A 19,561-nucleotide genomic window follows, 5' to 3' on the forward strand; every position below is an offset into this window, starting at 1 on the left:
TAATGTAAACTAAACTAAATAATTATTACCTAAAACTGAAAAGGTCATTTGAACTACCTTTCCTACAGTTGTATCTGTCCCAAAGTTTCTCCAGTTGTTCTGCCAGAAAATGATTTGCAGGTATTATTCTTCCACGATTACCACCCTGTTGAGCCTTGGTTCTACATATTGATGTTCTCTAATATCCAGTCTCTACATCCTATGCCTTTCCATGTACACTGGCTATTGGTGCAAATGTCCCCTCACATACCCTGGCTGCTGCTATTGAGGCCTAGATGGTTCATATTTGCTGCCAGATTTCCAGTGCTGTTTGCACTGCTCAAGGGTGGAAACGTAGACTCCTCTGGATCTAGTGGAGTAGGAAGAGGTGGTGGGAAATGAATGGTTGTGAGATCTGGCAGGGATCCTCCAGTGTTATGAGCAACAGGCATCAGTGTTGTGGTACTTTCCTGGTCTGCAGATGGGAAAATACTGTTAAAATAAAAGAAAAACAAAATCAGGCTTTCAACTTCCATTATGGAGCTAAAACCACCTGAGAACATCACATGTCTTATCTTAATCTTAAACAGTTACTTATGTAGGAGATTAGCCGTTTTGAAATCATCAGATTACAAATGTTAAAGACCCTGCCCCACACCTTCCCACCACCATCTAAACACTAACTCTCATGCACAGCTGAAGCCCAGAAAGTCTACTCACTTGATCCCTGGGACTTCACATGATTTAGGCCGTGAGGATACAGACTGTGAAGAAAACAAATAAAATGAGAAGCACCTTAAAAATGAGATGAGCAAAGCATGAAACCCATTAACTGCTATTCCTCCAGTATTTAGACCGTGTTTGGTGTATTCCCATTGTTTTTCCCTCTAATACCTCTCAAAGATTATGTCAACACTTGATTGCTAAATAATGCCTAGTCTATGGGTTATTCTCAGTATAGAGAGTTGGACAGAGTATTGGATTTCCTCTTTAACAAATAATTCCAAAAAACTATTTTTGTAGTTCAATCCATTTATTTTATTCCATGTGTTGCCTATTGCTTTCCTATGAGGATATGAGGTCTGACATAATTAAACTATATTATGGAATTGATTTTTTAAAATTCTTTCTGGACTCATCCACATTGCCTAAGCAAAACAGCATTTAAATCTTTAAAGTGTGATTAACCTCTATGGCTTTTGTTGCTTCAATACCTACAGGTGTAGATAAGCAGGAGGCTGGAAGAACACAATAAGCCAGAAGCAGCCAAGATCATACAGAGAATCAAAGGAAGAACCAGGTTCTATTCTTGCACTACTCAGCTGATCTGAGGGAGGAGCAGCAATTTTGGGATTTCACTCAATTCTGGATCACGAGGCAAAAATTAGCACGATATATAAAGTGATAATAAAAGCCTTTTGTGAAGGGCAGGTCGTGCCTCACAAACCTTATTGAATTCTTTGAAAAGGTGACGAAGGAGGTTGATGAGGGGAAAGCGGTAGATGTGGTATATATGGATTTTAGTAAGGCGTTTGATAAGGTTCCCCATGGTAGGCTACTGCAGAAAATACGGAGATATGGCATTGAGGGTGAGTTGGAGGTTTGGATTAGGAATTGGCTGGATGGAAGAAGACAGAGGGTAGTAGTTGATGGCAAAGTTTCTTCATGGAGTGCCGTCACTAGCGGTGTTCCGCAAGGATCTGTTTTGGGACCATTGCTGTTTATCATTTTTATAAATGACCTGGAAGAGGGGTTAGAAGGTTGGGTGAGCAAGTTTGCGGATGATACGAAAGTCGAAGGAGTTGTTGACAGTGAGGAAGGATGTGGCAGGATACAGCAGGATACAGAGAAGCTGCAGAGCTGGGCAGAAAGGTGGCAAATGGAATACAATGTAGCTAACGCAGAAACTAATACAGACATGGAATGTCTGTCGGTATTTCTCTTGCTCCAGGGTGACCTTGTCAGCATTTCACTTGCTTTGTCTGGTGGGTGTCAGTATTTAAGTCTGTCCTCAGGGAGTGTGTGAATAGTGCACTTCCTCACAATAGTGAGTGAATCGGTATTTCTGTGTGGTGTGTGACTGTAGGACAATTTCAAAATATGCAGATACTAAACCTGGAAGAATTATAATGTTTGTGATGGACAGTGTGGAACTCCAACAGGACAGTGACACATTGGTGTAGTTTTCAGGTTTATGGCAGATGAGGATTAATGCAGAGCAGTGTGAGGTGATGCACTTCGGTAGGAAGGACATTGAAATACAGTATAAAACAGGCTGTAAGGTTAGCAGTGGTGGACTCTCCCTCTTTGTGGGCATTTAAGCGGGCATTGGATAGGTATATGGAGGATAGTGGGTTAGTATAGGTTAGGTGGGCTTGGATCGGCGCAACATCGAGGGCCAAGGGGCCTGTACTGCGCTGTATTCTTCTATGTTCTATGTTCTAAGTACATAAAGAGTAGCTAAAGTGAGCACTGGTCCCATCATTAAGGATGAGGTTTCTAAATTCTTGGAAGAGCAGGGTCGGATTAGATCAAGTCAACATGGATTTAGTAAGGGGAGGTCGTGCCTGACAAACCTGTTGGAATTCTTTGAAGAGGTGACAAGTAGGTTAGACCAGGGAAACCCAGTGGATGTGGTCTACCTAGACTTCCAAAAGGCCTTTGATAAGGTGCCACACGGGAGGCTGCTGCGCAAGGTAAGGGCCAATGGTGTTCGAGGTGAGCTACTGGTATGGTTTGTGGATTGGCTGTCTGACAAGAGGCAGAGAGTTGGGATAAAAGGTTCTTTTTCGGAATGGCAGCCGGTGACAAGCGCTGTCCCGCAGGGTTCAGTGTTGGGGTCGCAGCTGTTCACATTATACATTAATGATCTGGATGAAGGGACTGGGGGCATTCTAGCAAAGTTTGCCGATGATACAAAGTTAGGTGGACAGGCAGGTAGTACTGAGGAAGTGGGGAGGCTGCAGAAGGACCTAGACAGTTTGGGAGAGTGGTCCAGAAAATGGCTGATGGAAATGCGAGGTCTTGCACTTTGGAAAAAAGAATACAAGCATGGACTACTTTCTAAATGGTGAGAAAATTCGTAAAGCCAAAGTACAAAGGGATCTGGGCGTGCTAGTTGAGGGTTCTCTAAAGGTAAACATGCAGGTTGAGTCCGTGATTAAGAAAGCGATTGCAATGTTGTCATTTATCTCAAGAGGGTTGGAATATAAAAGCACCGTTGTGCTACTGAGACTTTATAAAGCTCTGGTTAGGCCCCATTTGGAATACTCTGTCCAGTTTTGGTCCCCACATCTCAGGAAGGACATACTGGCACTGGAGTGTGTCCAGCGGAGAATGGTAGGTCTAACATATGAGGAACGGCTGAGGATCCTGGGATTGTACTCATTGGAGTTTAGAAGATTAAGGGGAGATCTAATAGAAACTTACATGGCTTGGAGAGGGTGGACGCTAGGAAATTGTTTCCGTTAGGCAAGGAGACTAGGACCCGTGGAGACGGCCTTAGAATTAGAGGGGGTAAATTCAGAACAGAAATGCGGAGACATTTCTTCAGCCAGAGAGTGGTGGGCCTGTGGAATTCATTGCCGCAGAGTGCAGTGGAGGCTGGGACGCTAAATGTCTTCAAGGCAGAAATTGATAAATTCTTGATGTCACAAGGAATTAAGGGCTACGGGGAGAATGCGGGTAAGTGGAGTTGAAATGTCCATCAGCCATGATTGATTGGCAAAGTGGACTCGATGGGCCGAATGGCCTTACTTCTGCTCCTATGTCTTATGGAAATTCAGATAGGAGAATTAGCAATAATAAGTAATGGCAAAGACTTTGAAAAAGTATGGAGTATCCGTCTTCACGGGAGAAGATATAAAAAGCACTCTAAGAGTAGTAGAGAATCAAATTGCAAAAGGGAGGGAGAAACTTAAAATAATTATGAAAGAAAATTTAATGGAATTTAAAGTCAACCAGTCCCTGGACTTGATAGTCTGTTTTCTCGGGCATTAAAAGTAATGACAGCAGAGATAGCAAATGCCTTGGTTATAATCTACCATAAATCTCAGTGCATTTGAAAATGCAAATATAACACCACTATTCAAGAAAGGAGACAAAAAGCAGGAAATTATACCCCAAATTAATCTCACATCTACCAAAGGGGTATTATCAGGGTGGTTCAAAAAATCGTAACACCATCAGGCAGAGTCAATATGGGTGCTTGGAGAGGGGGGAAGAGGAGGTTCACCAGGATGTTGCCTAGTATGGAGAGTGCTAGCTATGAAGATTACGTAGATTAGGATTATTTTCATTAGAAAGATGGAGGTTGAGGGAGACATGTTTGAGATCTATAAAATCATGTGAGGTATAGACAGGTTGGATAGCAAGAAACTTTGTTCCCCCCCCGCCCTAGAGTGGAGGACTCAATTACTAGGGGTCACAAATCCAAGGTGAGAGGGGAAAAGTTTAAAGGAGCTATGTATGGAAAGTTCTTTACACCGAGGTGGTGGGTGCCTGGAATGCGTTGCCAGCAAAGATGGAAGAGGCAGGGACGATAGAGTCATTTAAGATGTATCTAGATATGAATGAGCAGGGAGTAGAGGGATACAGATCCTTACTAAATAGATTTAGAAAGAGGATCTGGATTGGCACAGGCTTGGAGGGCCGAAGTGCCTGTTCTTATGCTGTAATGTTCTTTGTTCTTGTAAGTGGGCAAATAAAATTGACATGGAGAAATTCCATCTTATTGGTCATAAAGAGGCTATGCCCCCTGGTTCTAGATTCAGCAGCCAGTCAAGACCGGAGCAGTTAGTACATTTCAATGTGATCAGCTTTCATTCTTTTGTCAATCTCTGCTCATTATACAATCATAACATTCCTTAGGTTAGACTGGCGAATCCCTTTGAAATTAACATGCCATTTGCCACCTTAATTTCTTGTTACGCTGCATTCTGGCTTTTAGTGACTCCCAGAGAAGGACACCTAGATTACACTTAAGAAATATTTTGTTATTCTGGTGTTTCTACCAAAGTAAGTAGCTTCAAATTTATTCACAATACATTTCACTTGCCATGTTCTACCCCATTCACTTAGTTCATCCAAATCCTTTTGAAGCTCACTTGCAGTCTCCTCACAGTTTACTTTCACACCCATTTTGTTGTCATCAGCAAATTTGGAATGATTATAATTTCTTCCCCACATTCAAACATTAACAGATTACAGAAATCTTTCCAGAATCTGTAGAATTACAAAAGATAGCCAGGAATGTATTGACCATATCTATAGCTATTTCCTTAAATACCCTAAAATGAAGGTCATTGAGTACAAACTGACCAAACCTCAATTTAGCAAATTTTTAGAACACAGAACATAGAAAAGTACAGCACAGAACAGGCCCTTCGGCTCACGATGCTGTGCCGAGGATTATTCCTAATCTAAAATAGGATAATCTAACCATGCACTCCTAAATTCACTGCTATCCATGTGCATGTCCAGCAGTCCCTTAAATGTCCTTAATGACTCTGCTTCCACCACCACTGATGGAAACGCATTCCATGCGTTCACAATTCTGCAGAAAACCTACGTTTTCAGGTAATAGCTCATAAATAATGCTAATTTTTTTTGTTCCTCAGTTTCAAGTTCTTCGGCTGACTAACATTTCTGGTAGATTTTTCTGTATCTTTTTCCATGAAGAGAGATACAAATACGGATTGCGTATTTGTTTAGTTTCTCTCCCATTTCTCTGTGCTCCACGATAAATTCTCCTGTACCCACTCTTGATCAGCTCACACTTATCCTTGCGAGCTTTTTCCCTTACACACAGACAAAACAATTTACACTGTCTGTCTTTATTATCCCAGTACCTTGTACTCACATTCTCTTTTCCCTGATTAGTTCCTTTGTCCTCCTTTGCTGGGCTCTAAATTGCTCCCCTTAACACTTTCAGGTATTCTTCTAAGCCACTTCCTTTGATCTAATACAATCCTTCCTCCAATAGCTTTACCTTTCCATTTGTGTGTTTGTTCCTTAGACATATGTTTATTTGCTGTAGATCTAGTAGTGTTTCTTTAAATACTAGCTATTGCCCAGATTAGAGTGGTGCTGGAAAAGCACAGCTGGTCAGGCAGCATCCGAGGAGCGGGAAAATCGACATTTCGGGCAAAAGCCCTTCATCAGGACTCTTTTCCAGCACTACTCTAATCTAGACTCTGATTTCCAGCATCTGCAGTCCTCACATTTGCCTAGCTATTACCCACCTGCTTTCAAATGGCAACACAGAGAAGAGGCAGCAAGATTTTAAAAGCAGAGCAAGCAGGAAGTGGCTTCATTCTGAACAAAGCGCTGAGAGAGGACACAACAAGTTTCAAATGTATATGAAGAGCAAGGTGTGGCTTCATTGAAAACTGAGAAAACAGGAAAAGTAGGCCGTTCGAGCCTGCGCTGAGATTCAATTTGATCATGGCTGATCATCCAACTCAGTAAAAACTATACCTATCTCCTTCCTGAAAACAAAGAACAAAACAGCACAGAAACAGCCCTTCAGCCCAAGCCTGTGCTGACACATGACGCCTTTCTAAACTAAAAACCTTTTGCAGCCTCACAATCCGTATCCCTCTATTCCCTGCATATTCATACATCATTCAAGATGCCTTTTTAATGTTGCTATTGTATCCGTCATCACCGTCTCCTCTGGCAGCACATATTAGGTGCTTACCACCCTCTGTGTTTAAAAACAAATGCCTCTTGCGTCTCCCTTAAACTTACCAGTGAATGTTAAATCCTTGTCCCGAAGTAACTGATATTTCTACCCTGGGAAAAAGACTACTGATGGAAAGGGATAGATATATATAACAAGGCAAGAGTTACAGCTGGGGGAAAGGCAATTATGATGCAATTAGGCAAGATTTAGGATACATAGGATGGGAAAGGAAACTGCAGAGATGGGCACAATTGAAATGTGGAGCTTATTCAAGGAACAGCTACTGCAGATCCTTGATAAGTATATACCTGTCAGGCAGGCAAGAAGTGGTTGAATGAGGGAACCTTGGTTTACTGAAGAAGTTAAATCTGTTGTCAAGAGAAAGGAGGCGGCTTATGTAAATATGAGCCGTGAAGGCTCAGTTAGGATGCTTGAGTGTTACAAGCTAGCCAGGAAGGATGTAAAAAGAGAGCTAAGAAGAGCCAGAAGGAGATATTAGAAGTCGTTGGCAGGTACGATCAAGTTGGAAATGCTATAACTCTAGAACGTCGGATGGATCAGTTTTTGTCCAATGTGTACAGGAGGGTTTCCGACACAGTATGTTGAAGAGCCAACAAGTGGGGAGGCCACACTGTATCTAGTGCTTGGTAATGATTTAGTTGTGGGTGAGCACTTTGGAGAGAGTGACCATAATTCAGTTACGTTTAGTTTAGCGCTGGAAAGGGATAGGTACATGCCACAGGACAAGAGTTATTGACGGGGCAGGGGCAATTATAATGCGATTAGGCAAAAATTAGGATGCATAGAATGGGGTAGCAAAATGCAGGGGATGCAGACAATCGAAATGTGGAACTGGTTTAAGGAACAGATATTGCGTGTCCTTGATAGGTATGTCCCGTCAGGCAGGTAGGAAGTGATAAGATAAGGGAACCGTGGTTTACTATAGAAATTGCATCTTTTGTTAAGCAGAAGGTTGTTTATGTGTTGATGAAAAAAGATGGTTCAGATGAGGTGATGGAGAGTTACAGATCAGCGAGGAAGGATTTAAAGAGAGAGTTAAGAAGAGCAAAGAGAGGACACGAGCAACCTTTAGCAAATAGAATAAAGGAGAACCTTTCTATAGGTATGTGAGGAATAAAAGGATGACTAGGGTAGGAATAGGGCCAATCAAAGACAGAAGTGGGAATTTGAGTATGGATCCTGTGGAGATCGGAGAGGTGCTAAAGGAACATTTCTCATCAGATTTCACTCAGGAAAAGGAGAATATTGTAGAGGGGAAGAATGAGATACGTGATATTAGACTAGAAAGGATCGAGGTTATTTACAAAGAGATGTTAACAATTCTAGAAGGAGTAAAAGTAGACAAGTCCTCTGGGCCGGATGGGATTTATCAGAAGATTCTCTGGGAAGCTACAGAGGAGATGGCAGAACCTTTGGCTTGATATTTGAGTCATCATTGTCTACAGGTTTAGTACTGGAGGACTGGACGATTGCAAATGTTGTGCCCTTGACGCAAGTAATTATAGACCAGTGAGCCTTGCTTCTGTTGTAGGAAAGATTTTGGAAAGGATTATAAGAGATAGGACTTATAATCATCTAGCAAGCAACAATTTAATTTCAGATAGTCAACATGGTTTTGTCAAGCGCAAGTCGTGTCTCACAAACCTCACTGAGTTTTTGAGAAGGTGACCAAGCATGTAGATGAGGGTGGGGCAGTTGATGTGGTATATATGGACTTCAGTAAAGCCTTTGATAAGGTTCCACATGGTAGGCAATTGGAGAAAATTCAGAGGCATGGGATTGAGGGTGATTTAGCAGTTTGGATTAGAAACTGGCTTTCTGAAAGGCGGCAGCGAGTGGTGGTTGATGCAAAATATTCAGCCTGGAATCCAGTTACTAGTGGTGTGCCACAAGGATCTGTCTTGGGACCACTGCTGCTGTTTGTCATTTTTATAAATGACTTAGACGCAGGATATAGGTGGATGGATTAGTAAATTTGCAGATGACAATAAAGTCAGTGATGTTGTGGACAGTTTGGAAGAATGGTACAGGTTGCGGGAGGAGTTGGATAAACTGCAGAATTGGGCTGAGAGGTGGCAAATGGAGTTGAATGCAACTAAATGTGAGGTGATGCACTTTGGGAAGAATAACAGGAAGGCAGAATACTGGATTAATGGAAAGATTCTTGGTAGTGTGGATGTGCAGAGGGATCTTGGGAGTCCATGTGCATAGATCCCTGAAAGTTGCCACCCAGGTGGATAGTGCTGTTAAGAAGGCATACGGTGTGTTAGTTTTCATTGGTAGAGGGATTGAATTCCGGAACCGTAATATCATGCTGCAATTATACAAAATGCTAGTGCAGCCACACTTGTAGTATTGTGTATAGTTCTGGTTGCCATATTTTGGGAAGGATGTGGACGCATTGGAAAAGGTGCAGAGGAGGATGTTGCCTGGTCTGGAGGGAAGGTCTTATGAGGAAAGACGTGAATCTGTTCTCATTGGAAAGGCCGCGGCTAAGAGGGGATTTGATAGAGACATACAAGATGATCAGAGGATTAGATACTGAAAGTCTTTTTCCTAGGATGATGACATCAGATTGTACGAGGGGGCATAACTACAAATTGAGGGGTGATAGATTTAAGACAGATGTCAGAGGCAGGTTCTTTACTCAGAGAGTGATAAGGGTGTGGAATGCCCTACCTGCTAATGTAGTCAACTCAGCCACCCCGGGGGGGGTTTGAACAATCCTTGGATAAGCACATGGATGATGATGGGATAGTGTAGGAGGACGGACTGAGAATAGTTCACAGGTCGGCACAACATTGAAGGCCAAAGGCCTTGTTCTGCGCTGTATTGTTCTACGTTCTAAAACCCTAGAATGACGAGAGTAAGATTAGGGCCTATCAAGGACAGTAGTGGGAAGTTGTGTGAGGAGATAGGAGAGGCGTTAAATGAATATTTTTCGTGAGAATTCACACAGGAAAAAGACAATGTTGTCAAGGAGAATACAGAGATAGAGACTATTAGACTAGACGAGATTGAGGTTCATAAGGAGGTGGTGTTAGCAATTCTGGAAAGTGTGAAAATAGATAAATCCCCTGGGCTGGAAGGGATTTATCCTAAAATTCTCTGGGAAAATATGGAGGAGTTGCACAGCCTTTGGCTTTGATCTTTATGTCATTATTGTTTACAGGAATAGTGCCAGAAGACTGGAGGATAGCAAATGTGGTTCCCCTGTTCAAGAAGGGGAGTAGAGACAATCCTGGTAATTATAGACCTGTGAGCCTTACTTTGGTTGTGGGTAAAGTGTTGTAAAGGATTATAATGGTAAGACCCTAGGGAGTGTTGCTGAACAAAGAGACCTTGGAGTGCAGGTTCATAGCTACTTGAAAGTGGAGTTCCAGGTAGATAGGATAGTGAAGGAGGCATTTGGTATATTTTCTTTTATTGGTCAAAGTACTGAGTACAGGAGTTAGGAGGTCATGTTGCGGCTGTACAGGACATTGGTTAGGCAACTATTGGAATATTACTTGCAATTCTGGTCTCCTTCCTATCGGAAAGATGATGTGAAGCTTGAAAGGGTTCAGAAAAGATTTACAATGATATTGCCAGGGTTGGAGGATCTGAGCTATAGGGAGAGGCTAAACAGGCTGGGGCTGTTTTTTCTGGAGCGTCGGAGGCTGAGAGGCGACTTTATAGAGGTTTACAAAATTATGAGGAGCATGGATAGGGTAAATAGACAAAGTCTTTTCCTTGGGGTCGGGGAGTCCAGAACTAGAGGGCATAGGTTTAGGGTGTGAGAAGGGAAAGATATAAAAGAGATTTAAGGGGCAACTTTTTCACATAGAGGGTGGTACATGTATGGAATGAGCTGCCGGGGGAAATGGTGCAGGTACAATTGCAACATTTAAGAGGCATTTGGATGGGTATATGAATAAGGAGGGTTTGGAGGGATATGGGCCAGGTGCTGGCAGGTGGGACTGGATTGGTTTGGGATATCTGGTAGGCATGGACAGGTTGGACTTAAGGGTCTGTTTCCGTGCTGTACATCTCCATGACTCTAAGAGATAGGATTTATAATCATTGAGAAAGGAATAATTTGCTTAGGGATAGTCAACTCGGGGTTTTGTGAAGGGTAGGTCCTCACAAACCTTATTGAGTTTTTTGAGAAGGTGACCGTACAGGTGGATGAGGGTAAAGCGGTTGAAGTGGTGGATGTGGATTTCAGTAAAGCATTTGATAAGGTTGCCCAAGGGAGGCTATTGCACAAAATACAGAGGCATGGAATTGAGGGTGATTTAGCAGTTTGGATCAGAAATTGCTTAGCTGAAAGAAGAAAGAGGGTGGTGGGTGATGGGAAATGTTCAGCCTGGAGCTCAGTTACTAGTGGTGTACCACAAGGGTCTGTTTTGGGGCCACTGGCTGTTTAGTCATTTTTATAAATGACTTAGATGAGGACACAGAAGGCTGGGTTCGTAAATTTGCGGATGGCACGAAGATCGATGGAGTTGTGAATAGTGCTGAAGGATGTTGTAGGTTATAGAGAGACATAGATAAGCTGCAGAGCTGAGCTGAGAGGTGGCAAATGGAGTTTAATGCGGAAAAGTGTGAGGTGATGCACTTTGGAAGGAGCAACAGGAATAAAGAGTACTGGGCTAATGATAAGATTCTTGGTAGTGTAGATGAGCAGAGAGATCTCGTTGTCCATGTACATAGATCCCTGAAAGTTGCCACCCAGGTTGATTGGGTTGTTAAGGTGGCGTACAGTGTGTTAGCTTTTATTGGTAGAGGGATTGAGTTTCAAAGCCATAAGGTCATGCTGCAGCTGTACAAAACTCTGGTGTGGCCGCAATTGGAGTAGTGCATTCATTCCACATGACAGGAAGAATGTGGAAGCTTTTGAACAGGTGCAGTAGAGGTTTACCAGGATGTTGCCTGGTAATGGAGGGAAGGTCTTATGAGGAAAGGCTGAGGGACTTGAAGCTGTTTCTCTTAGAGAGGTGGGGGTGAAGAGGTGACTTAATACAGACATATAAGATGATGAGAGGATTATATAGGGTGGATAGTGACAGCCTTTTTCCTCGGATGGTGATGACTAGTGTGAGGGGACATAGGTTTAAATTGAGGGGTGATAGATATAGGACAGATAGAGGTAGTAGCAAGGGTGTGGAATGCAATAGTAGTCGACTCGCCAACTTTAAGGGTATTTAAATGGTTATTGGATAAATATATGGATGATAATGGAATAGTGTAGGTTAGATGAGCTTCAGATCGGTGCAACATCGAAGACCTCTACTGCACTGTATTGTTCTATGTTCCATCTATCCATGCCTCAATTTTGATAACTTCGATTAGGTCGCCCCTGGTCCCGCGATGTTCAACTGAAAACAAACCAAGTTTGTCCAATCTCTTTTATACCCTTATGCTTCAAACCAGACACCATCTGGTAGAATGTTTTTGTACCCTTTCTAACGTCTCCATATCCTTTTCGTCTTGAGGAAATCAGAACTGTACACAATATTCCAAATGTGACAACTTTTAAATGCTTAATGTTTTGACCTTCGCTGTTTTTTGTCACAGGAAATTCCACAGGCTCACCGCTCTCTGGATGAAGCATTTCCCCTTTCTTGTCCTGTTAGAATTTTACAGATTTGTTAGATCCTCTCTAATTCTTCGAAACTCCAGTGAATACAATCAAGCCTCACATCATTCATGATTCTGAACAGAGTGCCAAGAGAGCACGCAACAAGTTTAAAAAGAAACTGGAGGTCAAGCAGTGGCTTCACTCTGAACATGGCGTCAAGAGAGGGGCTGAGTGCAATAAAGGATGCACGGTGACGTCAGAAGAAATCTAAACTTTTTGGTGAAAAACTGGTTTTGGGGAAGGAGTCTAAATAGCTTTAAACTAAATGCAAATCATATGATTTATAAATCAGCAGCAGCTACTCAAAGTATGAACTCCAGCAAAAGGGATAGAAAACTAAATCAAGTCAAAGTAAACAAAATAATAAAGTAAAATTGACGAAAATAAAGTTCATGTAAGTGAAGCTTTTTTAACTAAGGTTAAACTTAATCTAAGGATGACAAATAGTTTTCACAGTTACAGCATGTAAGTGAAATACACACCTTTCAGTATGTGTGAAGTTATAGACACACCACATCTGCAGGAAGAATCACCAGCTGCAGAAGCTGGAACTCTGGGTTTCAAAATTTGAGCAGCAGCTGGATTCAGTGCTGGATATAAAGAGATAAGTAGGTAATCACACTGCAGATTAGAAGCATTAGGCAGAGGGGAAACTTGGTAATTCTAAGAAAACCAGGCAAGTAGTGCACATTGTGGAAACTAGTGAAGGCGATTGTTCCTCAGGGGAATGCAGTAAAAGGCCATGGCTTCCAAGGGCATTTCAGTAGTAGGCAGATGGAGAGTGGAGAAGAATGGAGGAACATTAGGAAGGAAATTAAAATGCAGGACCTTGAAAATATATATCTTAGGATTATTCCCAGTGCAGTGGGTTCGTGAAAATAAGAGGAGGATTGATAATTGAAAAAGGTAGCTGGAGAACTGGTTTAGTAGGTAAACCACCAAATTTGTGATACTTGGACAACTTCTTGGACAACAGGTGAATAAGGGTAAAGCAGTTGATGTAGTGGATATGGATTTCACTAAGTTGTCTGATAAGGTTCCCACGGTAGGCTATTGCACAAAATATAGAGGCATGGGATTGAGGGTGATTTAGCACTTTGGATCAGAAATTGGTTAGCTGAAAGAGCAAAGAGGGTGATGGATGATGAGAAATGTTCATCCTGGAGTTCAGTTACTAGTGGTGTACCACAAGGATCCGTTTTGGGGTCACTGGCTGTTTGTCTTTTTATAAATTACCTGGATTAGGGAGTATAGAGTCATAGAGAGTCGGACAGATTAGTAAAGTTTTGGATGACATGATGGTCGGTGGAGTTATGGACAGTGCCAAAGGATGTTGCAGGTTACAGAGGGACTTGGGTAAGCTGCAGAGCTGGACTGAGTGTTGGCAAATAGAGTTTAATGCAAAAAAGTGCGAGGTGATGCCCTTTAGAAGGAGTAACAGGAATACAAGTACTGGGATAATGGTAAGATTCTTGGTAGATGAGCAGAGACACCTTTGTGTCCATGTACATAGATCCCTGAAAGTTGCCACCCAGGTTGATAGGGTTGTAAAGAAGGCATGCGGTGTGTTAACTTTTATTGGCAAAGGAATTGAGTTTCGGAGCCATGAGGTCATGTTGCAGCTGTACAAAACTCTGGTGCGGCTGCACTTGGGAGTATTGTGGACAGTTCTGGTCACTGCATTATAGGATAGATGTGGAATCTTTGGAAAGGGTTCAGAGGAGTTTTACTGGGATGTTGCCTGGTATGGAGGGAAGGTCTTTTGAGGAAAGGCTGAGGGACTTGAGGCTGTTTTTGTTAGACAAAAGAAGATTGAGAGGTGACTTCGAGACATATAAGATAATTAGAGGGTTAGATAGGGTGGACTGAGAGCCTTTTTCCTCAGATGGCGATGGCTAGCACGAGGGGACATAGTTTTAAATTGAGGCGTGATAGATATAGGACAGATGTCAGTGGTAGTTTCTTTACTCAGAAGTAGTTGGGGTGTGGAATGCACTGCCTACAACAGTAGTAGACTTGTCAACTTTAAGGACTTTTAAATAGGCATTGTACAAACATATGGATGAAAATGGAATAGTGTAGGTTAGATAGACTTCAGATTGGTTCCACTGGTTGGCGCTACTTCGAGGGCCGAAGGGGCTGTACTGTGCTGTAATGTCCCATGTTCAGAGTCAGGTGAATTTACAAGGAGAATTGAGCAACTGCAGAGAAACTAAATAATTAAAATCATAGAACCGCTTCAGTGTGGAAGCAGACCATTCGGTTCAGTGAGTCATACCACCCTGCCAAAAAGCATCCCACCATACCCATCCTGCTACCCTATTTCAGTAACCTGGCATTTCCCATTCACACCCCTGGTTACAATGGACAATCCACCTAACATATCTCTAGATTGAGAGAAGAAACCAGAGCACTCCAGGGAGACACGGTGGTTCAATGGTTAGTACTGTTGCCTCACAGCGCCAGGAACGCGGGTTCAATTCCAGCCTTGGGCGACTGTCTGTCTGGAGTTTGCACGTTCTCCTCGTGTCTGCGTGGGTTTCCTCTGGGTGCTCCAGTTTCCTCCCACAGTCCAAAGTTGTGCAGGTCAGGTGAACTTTCCACACAGACAGTCATCTGAGGTTGGAATTGAATCCGGGTCCATGGTGCTGTGAAGCAGCAGTGCTAACTACTTAAAAATAGAAATTGCTGGAAAAGCTCAACAAGCCAAGCAGCAGCTGCATAGAGAAATCAGAGTTAACATTTTGCATCGAGTGACCCTTTGTTTTCTTTGCTCAGATTTAAGACATTATTTTCAGGATCAGCCACATCACCTTGGGATCTAAAGGATAGCATCTCCAGCCAAGCAACATACTTTTGGTCCCACACCAAAACATTCACCTGGTTTCTGAGCTTCAGTCTCTTGATGGAAGTTGAAAATACGACCTTCTAACTGAGGGCAGAGTGAGACCACTAAGCCACAACTGATGGGCAGTAGTCACCTGATTGGCTTTCCTTACTGAAAAAACTGACAAAAGTAGACTGTTCAATAATAGCCCCAGCCCCAGCCCAGTCCTATCCTCACGTTGTGTGCACGTGAATCCTCCAAACAGGTGTTACAGGAACATTAAAACATTTTAATAATTTATCTAGCTATTTGAGGATCTTGTGGTGATAAAACTGGCTGCTGTGTTTACCTAACCATTAATAACACTAACCATAAATTTAAAATTAAGCAATGGAGGTGAAACTTTGAGATGCCTTTTAGGCTGTGAAAGGCATTGTAAAAATAGGAGTGTTTTCTTCCTTCCTGAAGCACAACCCAGTGCAGCCAGCAGCATTTTGCGAAAAAGGAGAACATTGAGCTTTTTTCATTTAAAATTACCACAAAAATATGAAGAAGGTTGATAAGCATCACAAATAATAAGAAAGCAAGAAAGGCTTACGAAAGGAAGAGAACTTGCTGCTGACACTAATGAAAGGTGAAGGACCTATACCAATTATCATAATAGAATTAGAGTATGTAACAGACTCTCAACTAATTTGAGATGGGCAATCTGACTCACTTTCAGGAATTCCAAATTACCCTCAAACAAATTAAACATTAAATATCCTACAGTACCTTTTTGTTGTCCCACAGCGGTTTGGATAGTGATTTATCAGTCTCAGACGTAGTCTCTTCCATCCCAGGAACCGTTAGTAATAACACTGAGCGGTGTGTGAGAGAGAGAGAGAGAAAGAAAGAAAGAAAGAGAGAGAGGAATAAAAAGAGATATGTACACAATAAATGATTGAAGAACTGGACAAGACACAAAATAAAACACTGTTCTCACTATCACCTGTGTCTCTAATGCACATTAAGACTATTCAATACTGTCAGATATTTTCTGGGACTTCTGTTCATCTTTGGCTGCTCTTAGTCAAGGGGTGGACATTAGTGGCAGAGTGAGGCTCATTGGTAACTGATGAACCAAATGCCAACAAAATCAGCTGGGACTGATTTGAAGCAAGATACCTCAAAGTGAAGAGTCAAACACTGTGGTTAGGAGTCTTCTGGATGAAATAATCATCCAGAAAACCTGAGTCACTTGTTATGCACAAAATGAGAACTTGATCTTTTATAACCCATTTAGTGGTCTCGTTGGTTTAATGTTTCTTCAATATCCTGCGTCTGGCTCCTGACAACTGTAGTACAAGAATTCTCCTTTCATCTTTTTCTAATTCTCCCTTCAACCGAAACAATGAGGGGATTTCACAGCTCAGCCTAATCTGATCCTCACATGCACTTTTCAACATTGCTGACAAACAGGGATAAGGTTTGAATTTCCTCCCTTCCGAGGGATAGAGTGTTGAGATTAAGTGTAGAGCCATAAAGGCTACATGCATGCACAGACCAGACTCAATGACTGAGTTCAACTCTTCTTCACAACTACTTAAATACCAGACTTTTGAAAGATGGGACACAAAGAACAATTTGGAAAAGTGTACAATGTTATTTAGATTTGCATCAAGTTCACCAATGAGGATGCTCTGAATCCAGGTACAATTCAAGAGCCAGTACTTTAGATTAGATTAGTTTGCTTACAGTGTGGAAACAGGCCCTTCGGCCCAACAAGTCCACACTGACCCGCCGAAGCGTATACCACCCAAACCCATACTCCTACATTTACCCCTTCACCTAACACTATGGACAATTTAGCATGGTCAATTCACCTAACCTGCACATTTTTGGATTGTGGGAAACCCACGCAGACACGGGGAGAATGTGCAAACTCCACACAGAGAGTCGCCTGAGGCGGGAACTGAACCCGGGTCTCTGGCGCTGTGAGGCAGCAGTGCTAACCACTGTGCCACCGTGCCTCCTGAATTTCAGATGGGAAATCCAAACAAATCTAACTTTAAGTTCTTCCAAAAACACAATGGACAGTTGCATACTGAAGAACATTCAACATGATGTTAATATTGTATTTACACCATCAGGAACAAGCCCATCATGACTCCATTTTCAACAAAGCAGCAGGTGTCAATCCGACAACTTCACCACCAATACAGCAATGATTAAAATAATGAAGTGTACACAATACATGTTATACGGATAATATTGTCTTAAGAACCTCATCAATACTTACCTCAGACATACACTAAACAATTGCTCATTATCTATTCCATGGTAAATCAGCCAACTTCAGCCTCAGCCCAGTCATCCTCACTAACCTACTTGTCACAGATACATATATCCAACTATACTGGTAGGAATGGCCACTGCAAAGTCTTTGTGGAGACATTAAGCACATCTCTCATCTTTATTTAGCAACACCAGTGTGCTAAAAGGGAGAAATTCAGAATAGATCCTGCAGCTCATGAGGTAGGTATTCACGAGGTGCTGTGTGCCACTAGTAACAGCAGAGTCGCGGTCCAACACAACATAAATTTTCATGACCTGATATAACCCCCAAACCATGATTACCATCAAGCAAGGGGAGCAAGCCTGGTTCAATGAAGAGTGTATGAGGCCATGCCAAATCAGCACCAGGCATATCTAAAAATTAGGTATCAATTGGTGAAAGCACAAAACATGACAATCTGTGCACCAAATAGCATAAGCATCAAGTGATAGACAGAAAATAGTGATTCCATAATCAAATGGATCAGATCTAAACTCTGAAGTCCTGGATAGGTGAGAAGGAAACATTGTTTCAGCCAGAGGATAGTGATCTGGGCAACTTGTGTGAAGGTCAAGTCACTGAGTGCCTTTAAGGCAGAGATAGATTCTTGTTTAGTAAGGGGATCCAAGATTAAGGGTAGAAGGTAGGAGAATGGGTTTAGAAACATATCAGCCATGACTGAATGGTGGAGCAGACTTGATGGGCCAAATGGTCTAATTCTGCTCTTATGATCTAATGAGCTGTGTCAATATTCCAGCAACAGTAATGAAGACTTGTGCTCCAGAACTACCTGCACACGCCAGTCAAGTTGTTTCTGTAGACCTACTGGAACTTTGCCGAGGAATGCGCTGCACACACAACCAGGTCAAATCCAAGCTGGTCAATTACCACTTCATCAGTCCACTCTTGATCATCAGGAAAGTGATGGAAGGTGTCATCAACAATCTCTCATTTTTATTTAGCAACAGTGTGTTAAGAGGGAGAAATTCAAAATGGATCCTGCACCTCATGAGGTAGGTATCCATGAGATGCTGTGGGCCACCAGTAACAGTAGAGTCACAATCCAATATACTATAAATCTTCATGACCTGATATATCCCCCAAGTCATGATTACCATCAAGCAAGGGGAGCAAGCCTGGTTCAATGAAGAGTGCAGGGGGCCATGCCAAATCATGGCCAGGACATACTATTAAACAGCACCTGCTCAGCAATAACTTGCTCAGTGATGCCCATTTTGGGTTCGACAGGGCCACTCAGCTCCTGACCTCATTACAGACTTGTTTCAAACATGAACAAATAAGGTGAATTCCAGAGGTGAGGAGATAGTGACAGTCCTTGATGTCAAGTGTGGCATCAAGGAGTTCTGGCAGCCTGCAGTCAATAGGAACTGGGGGGAAATCTCTCCAGTGCTGGAATCTTATCTGGTACATAGGAAGGTGGTCATGGTTTTTGGAATTCAGTCATCTCAGCTCCAGTCAATAGACAATAGACAATAATAGACAATAGGTGCAGGAGTAGGCCATTCTGCCCTTCGAGCCTGCACCACCATTCAATATGATCATGGCTGATCATTCCTAATCAGTATCCTCTTCCTGCCTTATCTCCATAGCCCTTGATTCCACTATCCTTGAGAGCACTATCCAACTCTTTCTAAAATGAATCAAGAGACTGGGCCTCCACTGACCTCTGGGGCAGAGCATTCCACACACCCACCACTCTCTGGGTGAAGAAGTTTCTCCTCATCTCTGTCCTAAATGGTCTACCCCATATTTTTAAACTGTGTCCCCTCTGGTTCAGCACTCACCCATCAGCGGAAATATGTTTCCTACTGCCAGAGTGTCCAATCCTTTCATAATCTTATATGTCTCAATCAGATCCCCTCTCAGTCTTCTAAACTCAAGGGTATACAAGCCCAGTCGCTCCAGTCTTTCAGTGTAAGGTAATCCCGCCATTCCAGGAATTGACCTCGTGAACCTACGCTGCACTCCCTCAATAGCCAGAATGTCTTTCCTCAAATTTGGAGACCAGAACTGCACACAGTACTCCAGATGTGGTCTCACCAGGGCCCTGTACAGCTGCACAAGCACCTCTTTGCTTCTGTACTCAAT

The 19,561-nt window shown here is 42.5% G+C and overlaps 1 protein-coding gene across 3 annotated transcripts in view; it reads right to left on the reverse strand.

The window, feature by feature from the left end:
• The window catches only part of LOC122565518 (CREB-regulated transcription coactivator 1-like), a 155,803-nt gene that overhangs the window by 86,600 nt on the left and 49,642 nt on the right, over nt 1-19,561 (reverse strand). For all 3 annotated transcript variants that reach the window (XM_043721565.1, XM_043721564.1, XM_043721566.1), the window contains exons 6-8: nt 15,910-15,995; nt 700-743; nt 251-471 (exon numbers count right to left, since the gene is read on the reverse strand). In XM_043721565.1, the coding sequence (XP_043577500.1) occupies nt 251-471; nt 700-743; nt 15,910-15,995 (351 nt within the window). The remainder of the gene's footprint in view (nt 1-250; nt 472-699; nt 744-15,909; nt 15,996-19,561) is intronic.

The sequence above is a fragment of the Chiloscyllium plagiosum genome, chromosome 31 (assembly GCF_004010195.1).
Source record: "Chiloscyllium plagiosum isolate BGI_BamShark_2017 chromosome 31, ASM401019v2, whole genome shotgun sequence".
NCBI classification, from domain to species: Eukaryota; Metazoa; Chordata; class Chondrichthyes; order Orectolobiformes; family Hemiscylliidae; genus Chiloscyllium; species Chiloscyllium plagiosum.